Source organism: Theropithecus gelada, chromosome 1 (genome assembly GCF_003255815.1).
Source record: "Theropithecus gelada isolate Dixy chromosome 1, Tgel_1.0, whole genome shotgun sequence".
Lineage (NCBI taxonomy): Eukaryota > Metazoa > Chordata > Mammalia > Primates > Cercopithecidae > Theropithecus > Theropithecus gelada.
Window position 1 is genome coordinate 187,622,917 of NC_037668.1, and position 26,051 is coordinate 187,648,967.

General features: G+C 36.1%; 1 protein-coding gene across 3 annotated transcripts in view; it reads right to left on the reverse strand.

Moving 5' to 3' along the window:
• The window catches only part of RASAL2 (RAS protein activator like 2), a 369,092-nt gene that overhangs the window by 43,543 nt on the left and 299,498 nt on the right, over positions 1-26,051 (reverse strand). For all 3 annotated transcript variants that reach the window (XM_025400463.1, XM_025400454.1, XM_025400473.1), the window contains one exon: positions 14,872-14,981. In XM_025400463.1, coding sequence (XP_025256248.1) covers positions 14,872-14,981 — 110 coding nt within the window. The remainder of the gene's footprint in view (positions 1-14,871; positions 14,982-26,051) is intronic.

A 26,051-nucleotide genomic window follows, 5' to 3' on the forward strand; every position in this document is an offset into this window, starting at 1 on the left:
CATAACAGCAAATACACTGGTGAAGAAAACGGGAATAAAATAACACTGATTAGTGCAATTTTAAGTAAAACACAGCTGGATTTTCTCAGCTTAACTGGCCAATTTTTCAAAATGCCACATTTCCCCCACAGCTCCAATGAGGCTTGGTGGTGCTAGCTCAATCTGCCACATGTTTACAGATTTAGTTCCAAATTTAGGAATTGGGAAACTTTTAATTAAAAATGCTTATTGCCACATAAAATCCTGGACTCCAGTGCAGGTGAGTTTCTGCTTGGCTTGGCAGTTATGATTCCAGACTGCTTCAGTGAATTCCTGATGAGACAGCTCAGCCAGTAAGCTGGGTGCAGCAACATACTGTTGTATTTATCAGTATGCATTTCTAAGGCACTCACCTTGTTTGAAAATGTCCTAGGTAGTAATTAACAAAATTGGGTATCCTAATACTCTACCAGCAAGTTTATATAGTATCTAATCAGTTTTTTAAAAATTGAATTTGAGCTTTCACTTTGGGAAAAATGTAGCTTTACCTGCTCCCTGGATTTTATTATTTTCCAATTAAGTATTTTGTGAAAATATTCAACTGATGTTTGCCATTTGAAAGTGCAGATCCTTTCTTGTATCATAATTTTAAAGGTTTCCCTCCCTGGATTAAAAAAAAAAGAAATTAGAACTCATTTACCAGAGCTCTACTTATGTGCAAAGACTTGTTCGCCCTGAGGTTCCTGACAGCACCGGCTGAACTGGTTTACCTGCTGTAGTTAAAGCCAGTAGTCTCTACTGCTTATATTACTCACTGATTTTTATGTTAGCTTAAAAATACACACCACACCATTCACACTAGAAAGCTATTTATGGAAACATAACATATAGGTCCTACTTCTCCCTGCTCTCAACCTCTAGGACAGGATGGTCTAATGGGACCAGCTGGTAATGATGAAGAAGGATGTCAGCCTGAGTTGTCACTCAGAATGAGAAACTCATGGTAAAGAAATGTATCAGCATAGACAAAAATATCCTTACTTACTTTGTACTTGGTACATATACATGTAGATATACAGTGAAGGTGGATACAGAAGGAAGACTAGATTATAAACATTAAGACATGTTCTAGGGAGTAGAAAATCCAACTTGCCTCCAAGATGATAGACACTAGGGAATAATTCCTTTACAGAAACTATACCATGTTATAACACATCTTTTTGTCCTTAAATTGCAAATGTAATATAATCTACTAGTACCTATTAAACAAATTCAATATAAACACAACTATATTGAATTTTAAAAAACAGAAACTAAACCAAACCAAACCAAACTTGTAATCCAACTCAAGTAACATACCAGTAACAGTGGACAGACTATAGCTTTTATTTCCTTATTTCTGATTTCAGTTGCCAGACTTTTAGTCTCATAATTGCCATAAAAGTAATGGGTAAAAGAAGGATAAGAGAGGAAAAAAACTGGTGAAGTTCAATAACATTGACTTTTTTTTTTTTTGAGACATAGTCTTACTCTTGTTGTCCAGGCTAGAGTACAGTGGTGCAATCTCAGCTCACTGCAACTTCCGCCTCCTGGGTTCAAGTGATCTTCGTGCCTCAACTTCCCAAGTAGTTGGGATTACAGACGTGCACCACCTCTCCCAGCTAACTTTTGTATTTTCAGTAGAGACGGGGTTTTACCATGTTGGCCAGGCTGGTCTCGAACTCCTGACCTCAGGTGATCCTCCTGCCTCAGCCTTCCAAAGTGCTGGGATTACAGGTGTGAGCCAACATGCTTGGCAACATTGACTTTTTAATAATTCCTAAACTCATAAATGACTTGCTTTCCCATTAGTTTCTCATTTGGTTGTATACATGAATATATGTAAGAATCCATCAATCTAACCAATAATTAAGTGGTGTGCATTATGGGTCAGGCACTATACTAGAGGTAGATGCAAGGAATACAAAGGTGAAGACTTAAAGCATGGTCTGTGTACTCACACACAATTTATAATCTAGTGAGTTAACAATCCATTATAATACAATGTGACAAGACTTATGAAAAAGGATGCCAAAAAAGGCTCTATGAGCACTAAGTAGAGGATTTTAAGGTGGGGGTGGTTCAGAGAAGACTTCTTGGAGAAAACAGTAACATAAAGTTGTAACCATCTTCATGGGGAGGGGATGAATTTCATTATATGCAGGTGTGGAGATCTAGAGACAATGCATAGCATGTGAAAAGGCCTGTATGAGAGTATGCAAGGCTGTGGTGTTCAGACAGTGAAAGAAATTCAGCAGTGTGGTTCTACTATAGTATGGATGTTAGAAGGAGGAGGCTGGGGTGTTGCAGTGGGTGAGGCCTGGTGAATAATGAGGTTTGAGAGAGATCACAGACTTGTAGTCATGTGTGGGTATTTAAATTTGATCACAATACCAGTAGATGTACATCGGAAGGCTTTAGGTGGTAGAGGGGGAATTACATGGTAAGATGTGTGTCTCAGTAAAACTACCTTGGCTAAGGAGTGGAGAAAGAAAGGAGTACACAGAGAGTGGAGAGAAAAGAAATGAAAGACCTGGAAACCAGTTCATTGATTATGGTAGTAATCTGAGTAAAGATAATGAATTAGACTAACAGATATGGGGACGAAGTAGATGGCACAGAGAGAGATTTAAGAGGTAAATAGGCTTTGATGACTGGAATGCTAGAGGAACTGGGGAGAGGGTAGAGTCCAGGACAACTGCTCATTTCCAGCTTGAAACACTGGGTGAAAGACGATGATGTCCTTCACAGGGATAGGAAAGAGGAGGCAATGCTGGTTGAGATGACAGTACAAATAAAATCAAGTTTTATACAAGTTGAGTTTGAGGTTCCTGTGGGGGTAGATGTGAACGTGAAACAGAACACACATATTGAGAAGACAACCTAAAAACATAACCTGAGGCATGTTAACATTTAAAGCTACAAAACTGACAAAAGACACCAAAGAATTTGAGAGAGAAGAAAAACCACATGACTCAAGTATCACAGAAGGCCCAGAAAGAGGGGTCTCAAGAAAGGTGGCCACTGAATTTGAGAATTGAATTTAGAGGTAATTGGAGACGCTGGCAAGAGCAGTTTTAGAAAAAAGGACAAAAATGAGATTTCAGTGGGTTGAGAAAATGAATGAAATATGAGGAAGTGAAGATTAACTCCACAAGTCTGATTGTGAAGGGGTGACAATAGTAAAATAGCTAGAGGGAGACATGGGTTTGAAACAGTTTTTTAAAAAAATTAATCATCTTTTAATTTTTCTCCTTAAACAAGAAGTGATAAATACTCTTGGCAAAAAATTCCAGGAGTTCAGAAGGATAGAAGGTAAATAATAAAAAAAGGGTACCTCCCACAACCTCCTATAGAAAGGAGGCCATTAACAGTTTTTGTGAACCCAGAAATATTTTATACAAAGGTACCCATATATGTATATAATTATATAAATGTATGTAATATATATTACATATATTTATATAACAATATATTTGTATGTATTTAAAAATATATATTTAAATATAAACATATATCTATATATACATATTCATTTACATAAATGGGATGGTACAATACTGTTTTTAAGAGAATATTTTGGACTTCTATCCATATTGGAACATACAGATATACTTTGTCTCTTTGTAATGACCACATAGTATTCCTTTACATGAACTTGTAATAATTTACAGTCCTTGACGACCATCTAAGTTTCCTTTTTTGGTGATTAGCAACAAAATTCAGAATATCTTAGTACATATTATCTTCATGCACATGTGCATATATTCATACTTTGAATTCTCAGATGTGAAATTGCTAGATCCAAGGGCATATGCATTTAAATTTCTGATACAGCTCAATTACCCTCCATAAACACAACATCAATTTAAGTGTCTATCAGCAGTGCATGTTTCTACATGCTATCTTCAACATGAGATGTGGCTGAACTTCAAAATCTCTTGCCTGTATAATTAGTAAAAAATGGTATTTGATTATGGGTTTAGTGTGCATTTCTTTAATTATGAGATTGAGGACATTTGTACATGTTTATTGGCAATCTCAGTTCCCTTTTCTGTGAATTATAAACTGCTATTCCATGTTCTTAAACCATTTTCCTAATTGTTAAAATTAACTGATATGTAAACACTCTGTATATTAAGTAAATTAGTTCTTTTTCTGTCATATTTATAATTATTTCCCCCCAGTTTATGTTGACAAAGAGTTTTTAAATTCCAAGATCATAAGAAATAAGCTATATTTTCTTTTAGAGTTTTAAAGTTTTCATTCAATCCATTTGGATTTTTTGGCAGAGGAGGAGAGATGAAAAGAGTACAGTAAGGAGTCAGCTTTATATTTCTCCAAATTGCAAAAATATGATCATAAATTGGCTCAATTATTACTGTACAGTATTCTGCTGATATAAGAGGGGTGTGTGTGTGTGTGTGTGTGTGTGTGTGTGTGTGTATGTGTGTGTAATTTTTTGCCTTTGTTTTTCCCTTCTTTCTTATTTTGTCAGCAAGTTAGGATTCCTATCAACACACACAACAAAGAGTATAATAGAAAAAAACACTCAAACTGAAGCCAAAAGCCCTACATATTCACATCAGCTCGAACCACTTATTAGCTATGTGACATACAGTAAATAATTTATTCTTTCTGAACCTTAGTTACCTCATTTAAGATATGTGTAGATAATGTGGATAATGATTTTTCTTCTTATATCTCACACAGTTGTGAGAATCAAATGCAGTAATCTATAATTTCACATCTATTTCATAAACTGCAGTACAATACAAATGTGAAGAAGTATGATTATAGACATAGACTTTTCTTGCAGTGATATGATATGCATTAGTTCATTTTATGTAAATTATTCATCTGGTTGAGATCAGGAAAGCTATTCTTGAATACACTCTTCACTGGAAGAATACAAAGATGGAGTAAATGTGTAGAAATATTTTTTTCTATTAAGATAAAGCATTCTAATGAATTTAAAATGCTATCATGATGCAATTAGAAACTTCAATTGGGTTTTAGTTCATAAAAGTAAGGGATCCTTAATTGGCCCAAGGCTGTAAATCTGGAATAGGAAACTCTATAATCGATAGCTAGCCTGTATTGATTAATTAATGGCCTGGAGTCCAGTAATTTCTGAGAAGCTGTCATATCCACATAGACCATATTTTAAAAGATTGTAATTCTTTATTATCTGGAAGTCAGTTTTGACTCTCCTCTTCTGTTTCAGGCCAACAAATGTGTACTGAGTTCCTCAATAGGACAGCCATTGTGCTAGGGGATGAGGATACAAAGATTGTATCCTGGAGGATCTTTCAATCTGCTGCAGTAAGCAGACATATGAAAAGATAAATTCAATAGGAAGCAGTTAGTCCTAGAATAAAGGATGCAGAGTTGGCCACAGGTAGTTGGGGGGGGTGGCGTAGGCACTTAGTCTAGGATGATATGTGGGAAGAATACCAAAAAGAAGGGAGGGAGCATGTAACTCCTGACTTGGGTACTGTTGCATGAGGATAAACTAGAAGTAACCTTGACAAAGGGCAGGGTACAGGAATAGGAAATGGCATTTGGGTTAGAGGAGACAGTAAGATCAAAAGCAGAGAAATAAGAAGCAGTATGGCAAGTATAATATTATAAAGAAGACTTTTGGCAGGAGTGACAGGACACAATATTGAGAGGGAAAGACTGAGCCATGCTGCATTTTGAAAGGTAGCTAAAGATTACAGATTTATAGAAGTATTACATACATAGGCAATGAGATATGAGAATTGAAGTTTCAATTGAGACACCTAGATAAAACAGATTCTGTATACCAACGTCAAGTATCAGACAAACTGCAGCATTTACAAAGGAAATGTTTTAGAACCAGTTCCACTACCTTGATCCTCTCAGTTATGTCAAGACTATAAAAAGTGGTCAGAGAATGGAGAATGGGAAAGATTTTGTGAGAAACAATTTTTGAAAGAAGTTGTGAGGCGCATCCTCCTGCTACCTACAAGGGAGAAGGGTAAAAGATACATAGAGAGCAGGGTTTGATTCCATCTGGGAAATCCAGATGATGAGAAATGACCAACTAACTGTTGGTGGCAGAGCAAGAACATTCATGCTTTTGGATAAGCCTGTACTCCTAGAGATTGTCAGGGCAAAAGATTTGTGGAGGTTTCCTGTGGACCGTAAGACTGTGTGATGAAGAAACTAAAGCATCAAGAACTCCTTGCTAGAAAGGATTCACAAGTGAGCACTTTGAAGAGAAATGTATTTGTCAAAGTCAATAAAACCACAGGTGAGAGCTCCTCAGGGATAAATCTCTGAAAAAGTCCCCAAATTGCCCCATGAGAGAAAAGTCAGCTTTAAATTTCTGTTAGGCTCAGAGCATTATGGAAGGCTAAGATAGTAGTAGTAGGATTTTCTTCTCCTCTTTCTCATCTTTTTTTTTTTTTTTTTGCTTCTCCTTCCCCAAAACCTGGAGGGTACCTAAAAACATGGTTAGTAGGCTAGAGGGGAAAAGCAGATGAGAGAAGAAAGTAGTCTACCATACTTCCTTCTCCAAAGGCAGGCAGACTGCCTGTAAGTGGTTTGGCTGGGGCAAGTTTGTAGTTTTGATTGGAATCTTGTAATATCTTAAACTGGGCAGTGTGCCATGGCTCATGTCCATAATCCCAGCACTTTAGGAGGCTAAGGCAGGAGGCCTGCTTGAGCCCAGGAGTTCAAGGTTACAGTGAGCTATGATGGCACCGCTGCACGCTAGCCTGAGCAACAGAGCAAGACCTTGTCTCTTAAAAAAAAAATATATATATATATATATATAAAATATATATGTAGAATATATATATAAAATATATATGTAGAATATATATATTTAATATATATGTAGAATATATATATATTGAGAACACCAATAAGTTCTGAATTAAGATCTTTTATTTAAAGCAATCACAGATGAACTCTAAATGGATCATAGACTTCTATATAAAAGCTAAAATCATAAAACTTCTAAAAGAAAACATAAGTGAAAATCTCTTGCGACACAAAAAATTCCCCTGCAAACATTGCTTATCAGGATGTAAAATGGCACAGCCTCTCTGGAAAATAGTTTGGTAGTTTCTTATAAACTTAAACATGTACATACCATAGAACCCAGAAATTATACTCTTGGGCATTTACCCCACAGAAGGGAAAACATGTTCACAAAAACCTGTATCTAACTGTTCACAGCAGCTTTATTCATATGAATAATAGCAAAAACTGGAAACAACCCGAGTCTTTCAATGGGTGAATGGTTAAACAAACCGTAGTACATCCATACAATGAAATACTACTCAGCAACAGAAGAAACAAACTACTGATACATGTAACCATTTGGATGGACCTCAAGGGTATATGTTTAGCAAAAGAAAGGCAATCTCAACCAATTATATACTATATGATTCTATTAAACACTATTCTTAAAATGATAGAACGATAGAGATGAGAAACAAATTAGTAGTTTTTTAAGAGATGTGATAGGTGTGGGGAGGTGGATATGATTATAAAGGGGTAGCAGAGGGAGTTCTTTCTTGGTAATGAAAGAGTTCTTTATCTTGATCACGGTAGTAGTTACACAAATCTATACATATGATTAAATTGGACAGAACTACACACACACACACACACAAATGAATGCATGTAAAATTGATGAAAACTGAATAAAGTCTGCAGTTTATTTAATATTACCATACCAATGTCCATTACCTGGTTTTGATATTATACTACAGTTATAAGACCTCACTATTGGGGAAAGCTGGGGGGAAGGGTCTGCAGAACTCTATGTACTATTTTTGCAACTTTCTTCATATAATTTCAAAATAAAAAGTTAAACAATTCTAATTAATAAGGAGAAACTCAAGAAGCAAAGAATATCGTTCCATAATTCCACCTACCAATGAACACCATACTTACTTTCAGGTATCTTTTGACAATAGAAAAAGTAGACTACTTAAACCCATACTTTGTTAGCAGGCCTTAGAATTGAGAACATTACTGTGAAGGTTTTTATTTGAGGGAAGTTTGGAGTGGGTGAGAATATTCTATTCCATATGCTCATCTTTACCTTTAGTCTTTGGTAAATTTAAGTAGCACTTCCAAAGCAAGGCTGGCAAGAGGCATTTGGAATCTTGGAATGCCTGACAATATAGTACCACTGTTTTCAGTCATTTCCTAGTTTTAAGTGCATTTGAATGAAAGGCAGAAACATCACAGTCTTTTTGTGTCCCAACACCCTCCTACATGACATGGCTTTAATGTGAAAATGCTGCCAATATTGATTCTAGGAAATCACTTTACTGGCTTTTATCTGATTAGATGGCTTTGGAACAATGATGACTTTGTGACATCCTATTGATTTTGCCTTTAAAACGTTCCTCTTCTCTTGTCTCTGCCTCTCCATTTCCACCGCTACTATTCGCCTAGGAGCCTTCAATATATCTTCTTATAGCTTTTTGTTAACTGGTCTCTCAAACTTAGTATCTGCAAACTAAGTTACCTGAAATTCCACTGCTGGATTAATCCATCTATAGCAAAACTCTGATTAGGCCATTTCCTTGATCAAAAATGTTTAAAAGGCTCTTTGTTGCTTATACGCTAAAATCCAAACTCCTCAGTTTGACATTCAAGATCTGCTCTGGGTGTGGAATACTGGATTGAAAATAATTTCCACTCAGAATTTTCAAGACATTGCTCCACTAACGTCTGGTTTTCATTATTTCTACTGAGAATTCCAACATCATCCCCTGATCCCCAACATTCCTTTGTATGTAACCTATTTTTTCTTTCTAGAATATTTTAATATATATTTTTTTAAACCTTAGCATTCAGATATTTCAAGATGATACATATTTATTTGCCTCTTCTTGGCATTTCCATTTCTTATACATGGAATCATACAATATGTAGTACTCTGTGACTGACTGGCTTATTATTATTATTATTGTTATTATTATGACATAATAATGTCTCCCAGGCTGGAGCGCAGTGGCACGATCACGGCTGACTGCAGCCTTGACCTCCTGGGCTCAAGCGATCCTCCTACTTCAGTGTTTTCAAGGTTGAAAACATGCATACACATTGCAACATGTACCAGTACTCTTTTTATTGCTGATGAATATTCTATTGTATGGGTACATCATGTTTTTGTATATCTATTGATCAGTTGATGGACATTTGGGTTGTTATCACTTTTTGCCTATTATGAATAATGTTGTTATGAACATTCACACACAAGTTTTTATATGAATATATATTTTTATTTCTCTTGGATCTACGTAGGAATGAATTTATCAGCTGGGATTTTAATAGGCAAAAAGGACCCACAGATACAAATGTAGCTATCTGTAGGTCCGTTTCTCCAGGGTGGTTCAATTTCTCCAAACTGCTATGTGACAGGGGTAAGTCTGGCTGCTGACTTTCTAGAGTTGGGTGGAAGCTGAACCTTTCCAGAGTAGGTGGGTAAATCAACTTCCTATGCAGAGACTGATAGCTGTCTTACCAATGTCCATCCCTCTCTCTTTCCTTAAGAACAGATTCCTATATTATTGGGCCCACCAATATATCCAGGTATAAAGTTTCCCAGGCTCCCTTAGAAAAAGGTGGCAATGAGACAGAAGTCAAAGTCAACTAGGTATGGTTTCAGAGAGATTGCTTTAAAGGGAGATAACTCAGCTGGAAGGCATGTGTCTTTTTATGGGCCCATCTTTTCCGGTATCTAAAACAAATATGTTATGGTTGGAGCTCTAGTAGCTATCTTATGTCTATAAGGAGATTCTTGAATATCCTAAAGATGGCAGACTTGAACAGGACTGTCCACTTTCAGACAGAAGTGAAAAAAAAATTTTTTTACCTTGTTTCAGTCATTTCTATTTTGGGTATCTGTTAATTGGCAACTAAACTGAATCCTAAGTATAGACTTCTTTTTAGAATTCCCTTTTGTAGGTAACTAATCTGTTTGTCCTCTAAGTGAGAATTATAGATTAAGTAATCTATCCCTCATATTTTTCCTAGTTTCATTAAAGATGGAGTTCATATTTATTTCTCATATTAAGTAATTTTTAAGACAAAAAAGCAGAACTGTTTTCACCTATTAAGTTAAAAACTAGAATTTTACCTTTCCAAACTTATTTCCTACCTTGCCCCTTTACATGTTAATACCTTGAACTATTCAGTAATTCTCTTCAAGCTCCATAATTTCCTACTTTCTACTTTTGCTCATTATTTCCATTCCAAGGAAAGTTCTGTGTGTGTCTATTTCTATGTTGAAAGTACACCTGTAAGATCCAACTCACAGGCCATTGCCCTCTAAGGTCTCTCCTGATCCATTCAACAAGAAGTAATTTTATCTTCACCAATACCATTTCTTCCTTGACACTTACCTCTTTTACTGGACTCCTCGAGGTTGAGGCCTGTATCTTTGGTTCTCTATGCTATATTCTCTGTAGCATACGGCATAGTAGCTTGTACATAACTGTCACATACTGAATGTGTTACTGTATATCAACACATTTGGATTTTAGAAACATTATTTGGTAAAACTATGGTATTTTCCACAGCTTGCTTTTTTTAGATAAAATTAACTGATTTAAAAATGTTTTTCTGCTATCTTAAAGTGGTAACTCAGACCTCCTGAGAATAATTTTATCTTTTAAAAATATGAGGGCTGTGCATCGTGGCTCATACTTATAATCCCAGACTCTGGGAGGCCAAGGCGGGCAAATCGCTTGAGCCCAGGAGTTTGAGACCAGCCTAGGGAACATGACAAAATCCCATCTCTACAAAAAGTATAAAAATAAGCCAGGGATGGTAGTGTGTGGCTGTAGTCCCAGCTACTCAGGAGGCTGAGGCAGGAGGATTAAGTAAGCTTGAGAAGTCAAAGCTGCAGTGAGCCGTGATTGTACCACTGCACTCCAGCCTGGGTGACAGAAAAATACACTGTCTCGAAAAATAAAAATAAAAATGTTATGAGTGAAGATAAGCTTTGTGGTTTATCTCAAAAACCTTGAAGATTTCTGGCTGGAGGCAGTGGCTTATGCCTATAATCCCAGCTACTCAGGAGGCTAGGGCAGGAGAATTGCTTGAACCCAGGAGGTGGAGGTTGCAATAAGCTGAGATTGCACCACTGCACTCCAGCCTGGGCAACAGAGTGAGACTCTGTATCAAAAAAAACAAAAAAACAAAAAAACAAAAAAAACCAAAAACAAACAAAACCACACACACAACCCTTTGAAAATTTCAAAATATCATGTCCACTATTTCATTATCCTCTGGATTGCTCCAGATAGAATATTTCTCCCTCTTGAAGAAGGGAAAAATAAAGTGATTTGCACAGCATCATAAAGAAGAATGTAATAAGAAACAGGTCCCTCACCTCTTGAGTCCAGTGTTCTGATCAAATTTGATCAGATAAGCCCCGCTTCCCACCCAAAAAGACTGACATATCAGAGAAAGGAAAATTGAAAACTTCCATGTAACTTGAAGACATGATTTTAAAACACAAGAAACAGATGGGGAGAAAATTTTTAGCAACATGCATAGTAGTGGCTTACTATCCGTAGTAATAAAAAGTGCTATTCCAAATCATAAGAAATAGGATAAACAACTCAACAGAAAAATGGGCAAAGGAAACAGGTAAGTCACAGAAGAAGAAAACATATAACAGGATATTCAGTATACTAAGTATTATCAAAATACAAATTAAAACAAAGAAATTACCCCCCCGTCCCATGTTTTAGAGAGGTAATATACAATAAAGGTTACATATACAGACTCTAAAGCCAATCTTCCTGGGTTTGAACCTCAGTTCTCTCATTATCCAAGCTCTATAACCTCAGGCAACTTATGAATTTCTCTGTGTCTCAGTTTTCTCATTTTCAAAATAGGAGTAATGACAGTGACTATCTCATAGGGTGGTTGTGATGATTAAATGAGTTAGCTTATATAAAGTACTTAGAATATATCTGTCACATAATAAATACTACATAAGTGTTTATTATTTCTATTCTTTCAATATATTGACAAAATGGAAAAGGTTGTCTGAAGGATAAAAGTAACCTTAATTTGTTGGTGGGAAAGGTCCTTTTTTGAAGGAAAATTTGATAATGTACATACTCTATACCAAGCAGTGCTACTTCTGAAATCCAACCCAGCCACCAGTACAAAAACGCACATGTTCAAAAATGTTCATGACATCTCTATTTTGTATCAAAAAAGGGAAACAATGTAAATATCCATCAATAGAGAAGTGACGTACATTATTATAAAAACACTGTAGCATACAAATATTCAGTTGTTAAAAAGAATGATGTGGACTGACATTTACTGACATATGGAGAGTACAAAATAGTTATACTAAAAAGGAAGTCACAAAGTAATATGCATAATATGATCCCATTTATATTAAAATATGGAAACATATACTTGGGTTCCCTTTATGTATGGAGTTTTAAAGAGGGTTGAAAATATAAAAATTGTTAATAAGGTTATTTATGTGGGGAGATAGGAAAGATAAAGAGGGTCTTTAGCTCTTTTTATTTACATACTGAAACTTTTTCCCCTCCAAAACAACAAAGACAAGTGAGTATTTTAATTTATAATTTAAAAACAGAAAAAAAAAGAGCTGCTTACTACCTCTAACTGGAGGTTCCACAGATTGGATAAAAGAATACAAATGTTTTGCTATTTAGATTTAGACACTGTATAACATTTTGAAAGAAATGGCTGACTTCAGCAATTGATGCATCTGACCCAGGAAAATCAGAGGTCTTCAGAAAATACTTGGTCACACCTATAAGGGCACTAATTCAAAGAACTCAGCTGATGAGTATCTTGTACCTTAGCTCTATTTATCTGACTGTTCAAACGATCTGAAGGCAAGAGAGTCTTTTTTAAAACTGGAACACATTCAAATTACATTGAGTACATCCCTATACAAGAAAAAGTTTTTTGAAAAATTTCTGTATAGGAAATCTCTGCAATTCAAATGGAGTTGATAAATTAAAAGGGTTACTTAATATTTGAGATTTACTACCACTTTTTTATTGTCCTGTACTTAAGAAAGACTTTGCTATTGATTAAAGCATAACAGCATAAAAGTCACAAATAATACATTTCGATCACTGGAAAGGCTAAAAATACAGTAACCATATAATAGAAATACAAGAGACTCTGGGAGAAAATGATCTCTTGGTAATTCAAACAATTCCCATGGGCAACCTAAAACAAAATGAAATAGGAGAGAGCCCTTTGTTTGAAATAAAGAAGTTAATATTTAGTGCAAGGTTAAAAAATAAGGTAAACTTATAAAAAAAACTTGTCTCCCAAGTTTCTATATGATGCTGCAGGATTTAAGAAAATGGCTATTGAATTGGGACTGTTTTATTTGCTGCACAACATCTTTGTTCTTAAGAATCAATAATCTGAAAAAAATTGTTATTCTATTTTTTGAGACATTAATAAAATGCTTTGAATTCCTGGAATGATGAAAATTACAGAATAATAGGAAACTAAGAAAAATATTTCAAAAATATTTTTTATGATTACCTTAAAACAAAGAGGTATAAAAGAGATAATAAATATACTGCAAATTGGGCTGACTTGCAAATTTCACAGAGCACCTTTAATGTAGTTCAAGAAGGGCTAATAAAGCAGTAGTCCCCCATCAAGTTCCTTCATTTACAAAATAAAGACAGTAATCATCTGCTCGGCAAATCTATAATTTTATTTCTGTTTTCTAGGTAGATAAGTGAAAAACAGTCACTTACCAGAAAAAAAAAAAAAAAGTAAAACATAAATAAGAGTATCAAATATGAGAGGCAGACCTGAGTTCAAATCCCAGCTCTACTACTTACTAGCTGTGTGACCCTGGGCAAGTTTCTCAAACGTTTTATGCCTCAGTTTCTCATCTATAAAATGAGGATAATAATAGTATCTAGGGTTGTTGTATTACATGAGAGACTACATTTAACATGTGTGGCACAGAATAGGTACTTAATAAATATTGGTGGTAGCGACGATGTGCTGATGCTGATACCACAAGCACTACTTCCAAAATTCTGAACATTATCGAGACATGACGTGTCAAAAATGTGTCAGCACACATTCAATGATTTTTGAAGGATATTATCCTTAGGGAGCTATATATTTGAGGTTTACTCAAGCTAATCATCTTAATTATTGAAATCCATCCAGGCTTCCTTTTCAGCACAAGTCTTCTAGATGTAATTGCAAACCAACAAGGCCAATTTCATATGCTTTACATACAGAACATAGCAGTAAAAAGCATAGACTATGGAGCCAAACTGCCCAAGTTCAAATACCATTTTTGCTATTTACTAGCTGTATGACCCTGGGCAAGATTATTTAACCTCTCTGCACTTCAGATTCTTCATCTATAAAATGGTGATAATAATAGTATTTATCATATAGGGTTATTATAAAGATGAAACAAGATAACATGTATGAAGCATTCTGTGACAGTGCTAAAACTGTTTAGCTATCATCATCATTATTCTTTATAGTCATTCTACCAAAAACAAAACAAAACATACACCTCTGACCACTATAACTTGATTCTATAGAAACAGCTTAACTGACCCTGAAATTAGTTTTTATGTATCCACAAACTCTCTAATATTATAAGATTCTTAAACTGGTTGGGTATTTGAGTCAATATTTTGCATCTTGCCTTAATATGAACGTGACATAAAAGTCAATTTTTTATTGTATTTTTCTATTTGTCATTGATTGAAATTCAGAACAGACCAAAATGCCTTAACAAAATTCATTCTCAAACTGCTTTTTTTTTTTTTTTTAAGAAAGTTAACTTCCTACCTGTCATCTGTACTGCGAAGGGATGGAAGCCGAAAGCTCGTGTTTCTGTCAAGCTTTGACTGACTTTTGGTCCTCTTGATGGAGCCTTTCAGGCGCTTGCTGAAGAATCCCTAGAAGGAAAGGCAGAAGGTGATGGGAGAGAGAACAAAAAGGGAACGTCACTCTTCCACACTGTCTCTGCAACAGGTATTTAGATTTGTACAATAAAGACCAGAAATAGAACTTAGCTTTTAAGCTCTTCAATTTTGTAAATAAGAGTTGCTTGAAACCACCTGGCAATGTGATGAGAAAATTTTCTTCTGTGAGAATTGGGATAATTAAACTTTCCAATAGCACCTAATATCTCATTTCTTAATGTTTATATTAGTTATAGAAGAAAAAAAAAACTTCTAATTTTACTGGTAGATTTCCCAAAGCACAACAATATAACATAGACAAATATATTCCTTTCTATGAAGATGGTACCAACAATTTCAGTACAAATGACCTCTACTGATTTCCCAAACTAAGGGAAAACAGGCAAAGAAAATGGCATGTGCAAAGGCCCCCAGGTGAGAAGGCACTTGGTGCACTGGAGAAATTAAAAGATACTGATAGAAGAAAAAAAGCTTTATTCTAAGATATGTAAAAAGGAGTTAACTAAGTTGTAAAATACAATGTATTGGTGGTCTCGGAAGTGTTAAAACTCAGTTTGTGTCACCTTGGATATGGCATTATAAAATTAAGTAATGAATGTGGATAAACTATTTTAAAATGAAGTATAGATAATTTATGAAATTGTTAAAGCTTCCAGACTTTAACAAAGTGCTTTACAGTCTTTGGCCCCTGCCTGCCTCCTGCCAGTTTTACCAAACTATCTAGAGTTCCCTGAACATCTTCCTTGACTCTGCACCTGGCAAATAATGAGCACTTAACAAAAGTTTGTTGAATAAAAGAACAAATGCAAAAATGAATGATGGTCACTACTTTCAAGAAATTTACAATTCTATCATTGGCAGGTGAAAGGAATCTTATAGAAGCATATTAAAATTTCTCAGTCAGACATGGTGGCTCATGCCTATAGTTCCAGCATTTTGAAAAGGCTGAGGTGAGAGTATAGCTTGAGGCCAGGAATTCAAGACCAGCCTGGGCAACATGGCGAGACCCCATCTCTACAAAAATAAAATAAAATAAAATTTAGCCAGCCATGGTAGCACATGCCTGTAGTCCCAGCCACTCAGGAGGATGAAGTGGGAGGACTGCTTGAGCTCAGGAGTTCAAGGCTACAGTAAGTGATGACTGTACCACTGCACTCCAGCTGGGGCAATAGAATGAAACCCTAACTCAAAAACAAATAAAATAAAATAAAATAAAATAAAATAAAATAAAATATCTCAAGCAAAGATTCTAATTCAAAGAAAAATACTCTGACACATGGCGAATGACTCTAATCATCTTGAGATGAATTCATTTTATATAAGCTGTGTACAATAAGCATTTCTGTAATGAAGAAAAAGAAATACTAGGCCAATATTAGCACATCGAATCTTTTATATTCCTTTAGTAACTACCAAAGCCCATTGTTTTGGGGTGAAGGCTATATTTATCAGGATAAGCTAGGTTATGCTTATCTAATTACTCCCCAATCTTAGTGGCATAAAATATGTTACATGTCCATGAGCAGGTCAACTGGCAGTTGGGGGAGTTCCTGTCTATGCTGTCCTCATTCAGGAACTTAGGCTAAGGGAGGCTCTCTATCTGGGCTTCTACAGTTTTTGCAGCAGGATAAAGGTAAAATAGCAAATTATGTACATGTACTAGCTCTTAAAGCTTCATGTCAATTTTGGTCTCATTTCACTGACAAAACAATCACATGACCATATCTAACTTTAATGGAGGAAGGGATATACAGTACTACCAGGTACTCAGAAAGGGAACTGAAAATACTTGGTGAACGTCAGTGTAGACTGCTACAGTGTTTTACCAAGCCAAGTTATTTTTTAAACATGCAGGCATTGCTCCTTTGATTAGAGGAAAATGAAAACAAACATACCCAATCAGAAGCAGAACTATTTAGATTACTGAAAGATAATACTTATAATGCTATATCCTATTGTTTTGGCCACCCAAGGAGAAAGTGTAAAAACTCCTGGCATATATCACACAGACCTAATACCCTAGAGGCTGTTTTTCACTCCAACTTATTATAGGTATGTAGAGATTGACTGAAGGCAAGGGAAAAAGGCTCAATGTGATGATGATGAGGATGAAGATCTTTATGATGATTCACTTCCACCTAATAGTAAATAGTATATTTTCTCTTCCTTATGATTTTCTCAATAACACTTTCTTTTCTCTAGTTGACAACTTTAAGAATGCAACATACAATACATATATCATGCAAAATATGTGTTAATTGACTGTATATGTTATTGGCAAGGCTTCCAGTCAACAGTAGGCTAACAGTAGTTAAGTTTTGGGAGAGTCAAAAGTTACATGAAAATTTTCAACTGCACAGTGGGTGGTGTCCCTAACCCCCATGTTGTTCAAGGGTCAACTGTACAATTTTGGTGTCATTAGGGAGAGTCACTGTCATTAGTCATAGTCATTAGTACATAAAGGCAAAGGCTTTATGTACTATTTTCTATGACTCAATCAGAATGAGTCACCACATCTGCTAATAAATGTAGTCAGCAAACCAGGCTTAAGTTTATAGAATTTTAATAGGATTGCTTAGTGTTGTTTCAAAAACCTAGGTTGAGATCCAGGCCAAGGAGTCGACCAAAAATGATACATACATTTCTAACAAAAATGCAGTTAAGCATTTGACTGAGACAGTATTAGTAGACGTTCACTTATCTAGTAATTTAATTCTACCTTTTTTGTGGCACTTTTTTTTTTTTGAGACGGAGTTTCACTCTTGTTGCCTGGGCTGGAATGCAATGGTGCAATCTCGGCTCGGCTCACTGCAACCTCCGCCTCCCGGGTTCAAGCTATTCTCCTGCCTCAGCCTCCTGAGTAGCTGGGATTACAGGCATGTGCCACCACACCTGGCTAATTTTGTATTTTTGATAGAGATGGGGTTTTCCCATGTTGGTCAGGCTGGTCTCGAACTCCCAACCTCAGGTGATCCACCTGCCTTGGCGCCCCAAAGTGCTGGGATTACAGGCGTGAGCCACCACATCCAGCCTTGTGGCACATATTATATCATACCTCATATGACAGAATATGATATACTGTATTTAATAAAATTTATGCCTATTTGTTGTAGAGAACTCTACTAGGAGTTAAAAGGAAATCAAAGATAAACACAAACTCTGCCCTCAAGGAACTTGTCATTTAATACAGAATTTAGACACTAAATATAAATTTATACACAGGCTTATTAGTAGACTGGACATGGCTGAGGAAAGAATCTCTAAGCATGAGGATATATCAATAGAAACATCCAAAACTGAAAAGCAAGCAAACAAAAATACCCAGAAAAGAATATCCAAAGACTACAGGACAACTACAAAAGGCATAACATGTGTAATGGGAATACCAAAAGGAGAAAAGAGAAATAAATAGCAGAAAATCAGAAACAATAATGACTGAGAATTTCCCCAAATTAATATACCAAACCAAAGATCCAGGAAGCTCAGAGAATATCAAGCAGCATAGATGTCAAAAAACCCCCTAAAAGAAAAAAAATCCCAACCCCCAAAACTACACTGAGGCATATCATTTTCAAACTGCAGAAAAACAAAGAGAAAGAAAAAATCCTAAAGAAGCCAGAAGGAAAAAACATCTTATGTACAGAGGAACAAAAATAAGCATTACATCTGGCTTCTCCTCAGAAACCATACAAACTAGAGAATGGAGTGAAATATTAAAGTGTTGAGAGGGAAAAAAAACAACCCAGACTATCAACCTAGAATTCTATAACCTGCAAAACTATCCTTCAAAAGTGAAGGCGAAATAAAGCTTTCTTACATACATGAAAAAATTGAGGAAATTTGTTGCCAGTAGACCAGCCTTGCAAAAAATGTTTAAAGAAGTTCCTTAGAGAGAAAGAACAATATAGGTCAGAAATTGGACCTTCTTAAGAAAAGGAAGAGTATAGAAGCAATAAGTGAAAATAAAACAACCTTTTGCTTTTCTTCTTAATTGATTTAATATCAAAATAATAATAATGTATTTAATTATGCATGCTTATGTATGTATGCTTATGTATATATGATATATATGCTTATGTATACTCATATATAAGGGAAATGAATACTAATGATACAAATGACAAGATGGAAGAATTAAGATTATTTTATTATAAGGTGCTCATACTATCTATGAAGCTGTATAGTGTTATGTGAAAATGGACTTGGGTTAGTTATAAACTTAAAAAACTGCAAATTCTAGGGAAACCACTAATTTTTTAAAAAAATAAGCATAACTGATATGCTAAGAAAGGAGAGAAAATGGAATCATATAAGTCATTCAGTTACAATCGTGAAAGGTTATAACAGTGGAAGACAAAAATAAGGACACAGAACAAAGGCAACAAATAGAAAACAGTTAACAAATATGGTTAGAAACCCAACTAAATCAATAATCACTCTGAATGTCAATAGTCTAAATACACCAATTAAAAGAGACTGTCAGTGTGGATCAGAAAACAAGACCCAACTATATATCATCTACAAGAAACTCACTTTAAATATAAAGGCACATAAAGATTAATAGTAAATGGATGGAAAAAATATACTATGCCAACACTAATCAAAAGAAAGCAGGCATAGCTATATTAATTTCAGACAGAGCAGATATTAGAGCAAGAAAACTTAACAAGGATAAAGAAGGGCATTACATAATGATAAATGGGTCAATTCTCCAAGAAGACAGCCTTAATGTACATATGCCTAATAACGGAGTGTAAAGAGACATGAGGTAAAACTGGTAAGAGTTGCTAGGAGAAACAGATAAATCTATATAGTTGAAGACTGCAACACCTATCTATCAGAAATGGACAGATCTAGCAGGCAGAAAATCAGTGAGGACATAGTTGAACTCCAAAACACCATGTAATCAACTGAATATAATTGACATCTATAGACTACTTTATCCAACGACAGCAGAACAGAGGTTCCTCAAGCTCATATGGAACATTCACCAAGACAGATCCAATTCTGGGCATAAAACACACATTAATAAATTTAAAGAAAAGAGATCATACAATGTCTTCTTTCAAACCATAATGGAATTAAACTAGAAATCAGTAATAGAAAGATGACTAGAAAACCCCAAAATATGTGGGAATTAAACAACATACTTCTAAACAACACATGACTCAAAAAAGAAATCTCAAGAGAAATTAAAAAACACTTTGAACTGAATGAAATAAAAATGAAAACACAACATCAAAATTTTGTGGTATGCAGTAAAAACAGTGCTTAGAGGAAAATTTATAGCATTGAATGCATATACTAGAAAAGAAGGAGGGGGAACATCACACACCGGGGCCTATCATGGGGAGGGGGGAGGGGGGAGGGATTGCATTGAGAGTTATACCTGATGTAAATGACGAGTTGATGGGTGCAGTAGACCAACATGGCACAAGTATACATATGTAACAAACCTGCACGTTATGCACATGTACCCTACAACTTAAAGTATAATAATAATAAATAAATTAAAAAAAAAAAAAAAAGAAAAGAAAAATCTAAACCCAATACTAAGTTTCTACCTTAGAAAACTAGAAAAAAAAGAGCAAATTAAATCCAAAGCAAACACAAGAAAAGAAATAAAAATTAGTGCAGAACCAATGAAATTGAAAACAATAAATCAATAGACAAAATCAATAAAATCAAAAGTTGGTTCCTCATGAAGAACAATAAAATTTGTAAGTCTCTAGCCAGGCTAAGAAAAAAATAGAGAGTACCCAAATGACTAATATTAGAAATAAAAGAGGGGACATCACAATGGGTCTTATGGACATTAAAATGGTGCAAAGGGATTTGATAATCTAGGTGAAACAGATCAATTCCTTGAAAGACACGATCTGCCAAACTTATACAGGAAGAAATAGACAATATGAATAGGGCTATATCTATTAAAGAAATTGAGTCAATAATTAATAACCTTACAAAACAAAAGCACTAGGCCCAGATGGGTTCCACTGGTGAATTCCATGAAATATTAAAGGAAGAAATGATACCAATTCTCTACAATGTCTTTCAGAAGATAGAAGCAGAGAGAATATTTCTTAACTTAGTTTTAGATTCACAGCAAAACCGAATAAAAGATATAAAGATTTCCAATGTTCCTCCCCTTCCCTCTACACATGCATAGCCACTCCTACTAACATCCCCTACCAAACTGGAATATTTGTCACAATTGACGAATCTACATTGACATCATCATCACCCATATTCCATACTTCACTTTAGGGTTTCCTATTGGTGTTGTGCATTCTACAGGTTTGGACAAATGTATGGTGACATGTATCCACAATTACAGTATTATGCACACCACATTTACTACTCAAAATCCTCTGTGCTCTGCCTCTTCATCCTGCAGCACCTCCCACACCCCAACCCCTGGCAAACAGTGATCTTTTTACCAATTCCATAGTTTTACCTTTTCTAGAATGTCATACATTGATAGTCCCCCATTTAAGATGGTTTGAACAATTTTTTGATTTATGATGGGTTTATCAGGATGTTAAATACTTTCCAATTTAGGATATTTTTTACTTACAATGGGCTTATTTGGACATAACCCCATTGTAAGTCAAGGAGCATCTGTGGTTGGAATCATACTGCAGCCTTTTTAGATTGGCTTGTTTCACTTAGTAATACGTACTTAAGGTTCCTCTGGGTCTGTTCTGTTTTTTGTTTTTTGTTTTTTCTGCAGACTTCTTTTTCTTTGCTTTTCAGTCATGTCAGTTTCTAGTGAGATGTCCTCAAGCTCAGAAATTCTTTCCTCAATTGTGTCCTGTCTACTAATATGCACATAAAAGGCATTCTTCATTTCTGCTACAGTGTTTTTGATTTCCAGCATTTCCTTTTGTTTCTTTTTTATAATTTCTATCTCTCTTCCTACATTGTCCACCTGTTCTTGCATGCTATCTGCTTTATCCATTAGAGCCCTTAGTATATTAATCATAATTGTATTAAATTTCTGATCTCAAAATTTCAATATTATGTGAGGCTGGTTCTGATGCTTGCTCTGTCTCTTTAAACTGTTTTCTGCCTTTTAGTATGTTCAGTAATTTTTTTCTTGCTAGCTGTATATGCTGTACTAGGTGACAGGAACTGCAGTAAACAGGCTTTTAGTAATGTAGTAGTAAGGTGGGGGAAAACATTCTGAAGTCCTGTTAGATCTCAGTGTTTTAATGAGTCTGTGTTTCCGGACTGTGAACTTCGTAAGTGCTTCTCAGTGCCCCTCACCTCACCCACCCCACTTAGGTGGAAGGGGATGGCTAGAGAGGGCTGGAATTGGGGATTTTCCTTCCTTCTTATCAGTTAGGAACCTGGTAGGACTCCAGGAGGTAAAATTTTTTAAAATTGTGGCCTCTCCATTAATGAATACCCCTGCAGTTTTTATCTCTCAGACTTGGACACACAAAGCCTCCAGCATTTCATAAATTACAGTTGAGGTTTTCCTATCTGGAAACAAGAAGTCTTGCATTTAAACTTTTGAGGAGATGGCATAATGTTATATTTACGTTAACATCTACCACAATGTCTAAACTTTAGTAAGTCCTTGACAAATATATACATGAAATTATGGCTGATTTAGGAACACAGATAAGAAAAAGGTTAAGATTGTACAGAGTGGTCAGTAACACTTCTTGGAGGTAGTGAAACCTTTCAAAATTTTGTGGCCATCTCCTTGAGGTAAATGAAGCATTTGTTTGTTTGTTTGTTTTTTTGTTTTTTGAGACGAGTCTCGCTCTGTCGCCCAGGCTGGAGTGCAGTGGCCGGATCTCAGCTCACTGCAAGCTCCGCCTCCCGGGTTTACGCCATTCTCCTGCCTCAGCCTCCGGAGTAGCTGGGACTACAGGCGCCCGTCACCTCGCTCGGCTAGTTTTTTGTATTTTTTAGTAGAGATGGGGTTTCACCGGGTTAGCCAGGATGGTCTCGATCTCCTGACCTCATGATCCGCCCGTCTCGGCCTCCCAAAGTGCTGGGATTACAGGCTTGAGCCACCGCGCCCGGTCGAAGCATGGTTTTAACCCGAGAAACTGTTTCTCTCAGAGCTCTATTTAGTTGAAGTTTTTTCATTCTCCATTACCCAATATTCAGTGGTACCCAGGAAGAGGTAGCTGGACTTTACCTAGCTTACCATGACTGTTTCCAAATCGATCTTCCATGAAATCATGGTTTGGAGTAAATGCATATTTTTTAAGGTACACACCATCTTGATTTAGTATTCTTCATCTCTCTTTGTTGCTCTCATGTTTCAATCTCTCTTTCACTTTCCTTTATTCATTAAGAACTTTAGCCCCTAGCTTGTAATATTTTTCTGTCTCTTAACATCATGCTAGAAAATAACCAAATAGTGATGTCTAGTACCCTAGCTTCATAATTCCTTGACTCCATTACTCAGTATCCTCCCCTTCAGCCACCCACTTTTTTTTTTTTTTTTTAACACGATGGCAAATTATTAACAGAAAATAGTTTGAGGAGTCCTGTTCACACACTGTGACCATGGCAACCCCACTTTCCATGGGTTCTGTCAGAGGGGATGGGGGTGACGTCCTCAATCCGCCCAATCTTCATACCCAAGTGGGCAAGGGCTCTGAAGGCCGACTGGCCCCAGGTCCAGGGGTCTTGGTCGTATTTCCTCCTGTGGCCCAGAGTTTGATGTGTAGGGCAGCGATACCTAGCTCCTTGCACCTCTGGGACACATCCTGGGCAGCCAACATAGCAGCACATGGCGAGGATTCATCTCGGTCTGCCTTCACCTTCATCCCACCAGTCACATAGCAGATGGTTTCTTTGCCAGAAAGATCAGTGACATGGACAAAAGTGTCACTGAAGGTTGCAAAAATATGGCAGACACCAAATACATTTCTCTCCTTCAGCCACCTGAGGTGTGCCATTTCTGCATGTCGTCTCTCCACTCACTCATTTTTTTAAATTCAATTTTTATTTTTATTCAACAGTTTTAGGGCAACAGATCGTGTTCAATTGCATGGAAAAGTTCTTTAGTGGTGATCTGTGAGATTTTGGGGCACCCATCACCTGAGCAGTATAGACCGTACCCAATGTGTAGTCTTTTTTTTTTTCTTTTTGAGATGGAGTCGTGCTCTGTCGCCCAGGCTGGAGTGCAGTGGCAGTATCTCAGCTCACTGCAACAATGTGTAGTCTTTTATCCCTCACCCATCTCCCACCCTTCCTCCCAAGTCCCCAGAGTCCATTATATCATTCTTATGCCTTTGTGTCCTCACAGCTTAGCTTCCACTTATAAGTGAGAACATACAATGTTTGGTTTTCCATTCCTGAGTTATTTCACTAAGAATAATGGTCTCCAACTCCATCCAGGCTGCTGCAAATGCCATTATTTCATTCTTTTATTTCATTCCTTGTGACTGAGTAGTATTCCACGGTGTGTGGAATACTTTTCTTTATCCACTCATTAGGTGATAGGCATTTAGACTGGTTCCATATTTTTGCAATTGTGAATTGTGCTACTATACACATTGTGTGCAAGCGTCTTTTTCATATGACTTCTTTTCCTCTGGGTAGATATCTAGTAGTGGGATTGCTGGATCAAATGGCAGTTCTACTTTTAGTTCTTTAAGGAATCTGTATATTGTTTTCCATAGTGGTTGTACTAGTTTACATTCCCACTAGCAGTGTAAAAGTGTTCCCTTTTTACCACATCCATGTCAATATCTGTTATTTTTTTATTTTTAATTATGGTCATTCTTGCAGGAGTAAGGTGGTTATCTCATTGTGGTTTTGATTTGCATTTCCCTGATAATTTGTGATGCTGAGCATTTTTTTTTCACGTTTGTTGGCCATTTGTATATCTTCTTTTGAGAATTGTGTATTCATGTCCTTTGCTCACTTTTTGACGGGATTATTTGTTTTTTTTTCTTGATTTAAGTTCCTGGTAGATTCTGGATATTAGTCGTTTGGCAGATGCAGTTTGCGAACATTTTCTCTCACTCTGTGGGTTGTCTGTTTACTGATTCTGATATCTTTTGCTGTGCAGAAGCTTTTTAGTTTTATTAGGTCCCATCTATTTATCATTACTTTTGTTGCATTTGCTTTTGGGTTCTTGGTCATGAAGTCTTTGCCTAAGTCAATGTCTAGAAGAGTTTTTCCAATGTTATCTTCTAGAATTCTTATGGTTTCAGGTCTTAGATGTAAGTCTTTGATCCATCTTGAGTTGATTTTTGTATTAACGTGAGAGATGAGGATCCAGCTTCATTCTTCTATATTTTAGCCACCCACTGGTTCTATCTACACACTAGATTTTATCATCATTCAGAGATCCTCAGACATCTTAAACAGCAATTTTTTTTTCTCTGATTTCCTCCCTAATCACATGTCTTTCATATATCTCTTTCTCCACATTAATCTACTCTTGAACCTAACAGAAACCTTCACTTTCTGGACCATCTCATTTTCTCCCTGTCCCTTGTTTTTTCCTGCTCTCTTTTCCTTCTCCCTAGATTCCACAGCTAATCATCTGACACTATTCAATTACCAACACCCTCCATTTTCTTAATGATTAGCTATCCAAAATAAAAGTTAAAACAATGTTTAAGTCAATCTTCCTGGTGCCATGATGAAGCTCTTTAGGAAGACCACATAGCTGTACAGGATGAAAACACAAAAAAATTCACTGTTTCCAAGCTTGGTTTGGCTTCTACTATCCCTCCATCCTGGACCAACCATGTAATGAGCCTTCCCGCATTATCCTCTTCTGTGAAACAACAAAGTACATGTCAAGCCCAGTTGCCCATTGCCCCCTTCTGAGCAATTCCTTACATATTCAGGTCACTGTGCTTTCTGCCATGCAATCTTTCTGCCCTGGATCCATCTGACTGGTGAAGGGATGGATAATTAACCCAAAGGTACCTAAAAGCAGCTAAGAATGGCCCTGGTAAGAGTTCTGCCTATATTAGAGTATCATCTGGTAACGACTTACCATTCCAGCCTGATCCCTGGTCATTCTACTTCATACTTCATCCTCCACTAACTTGA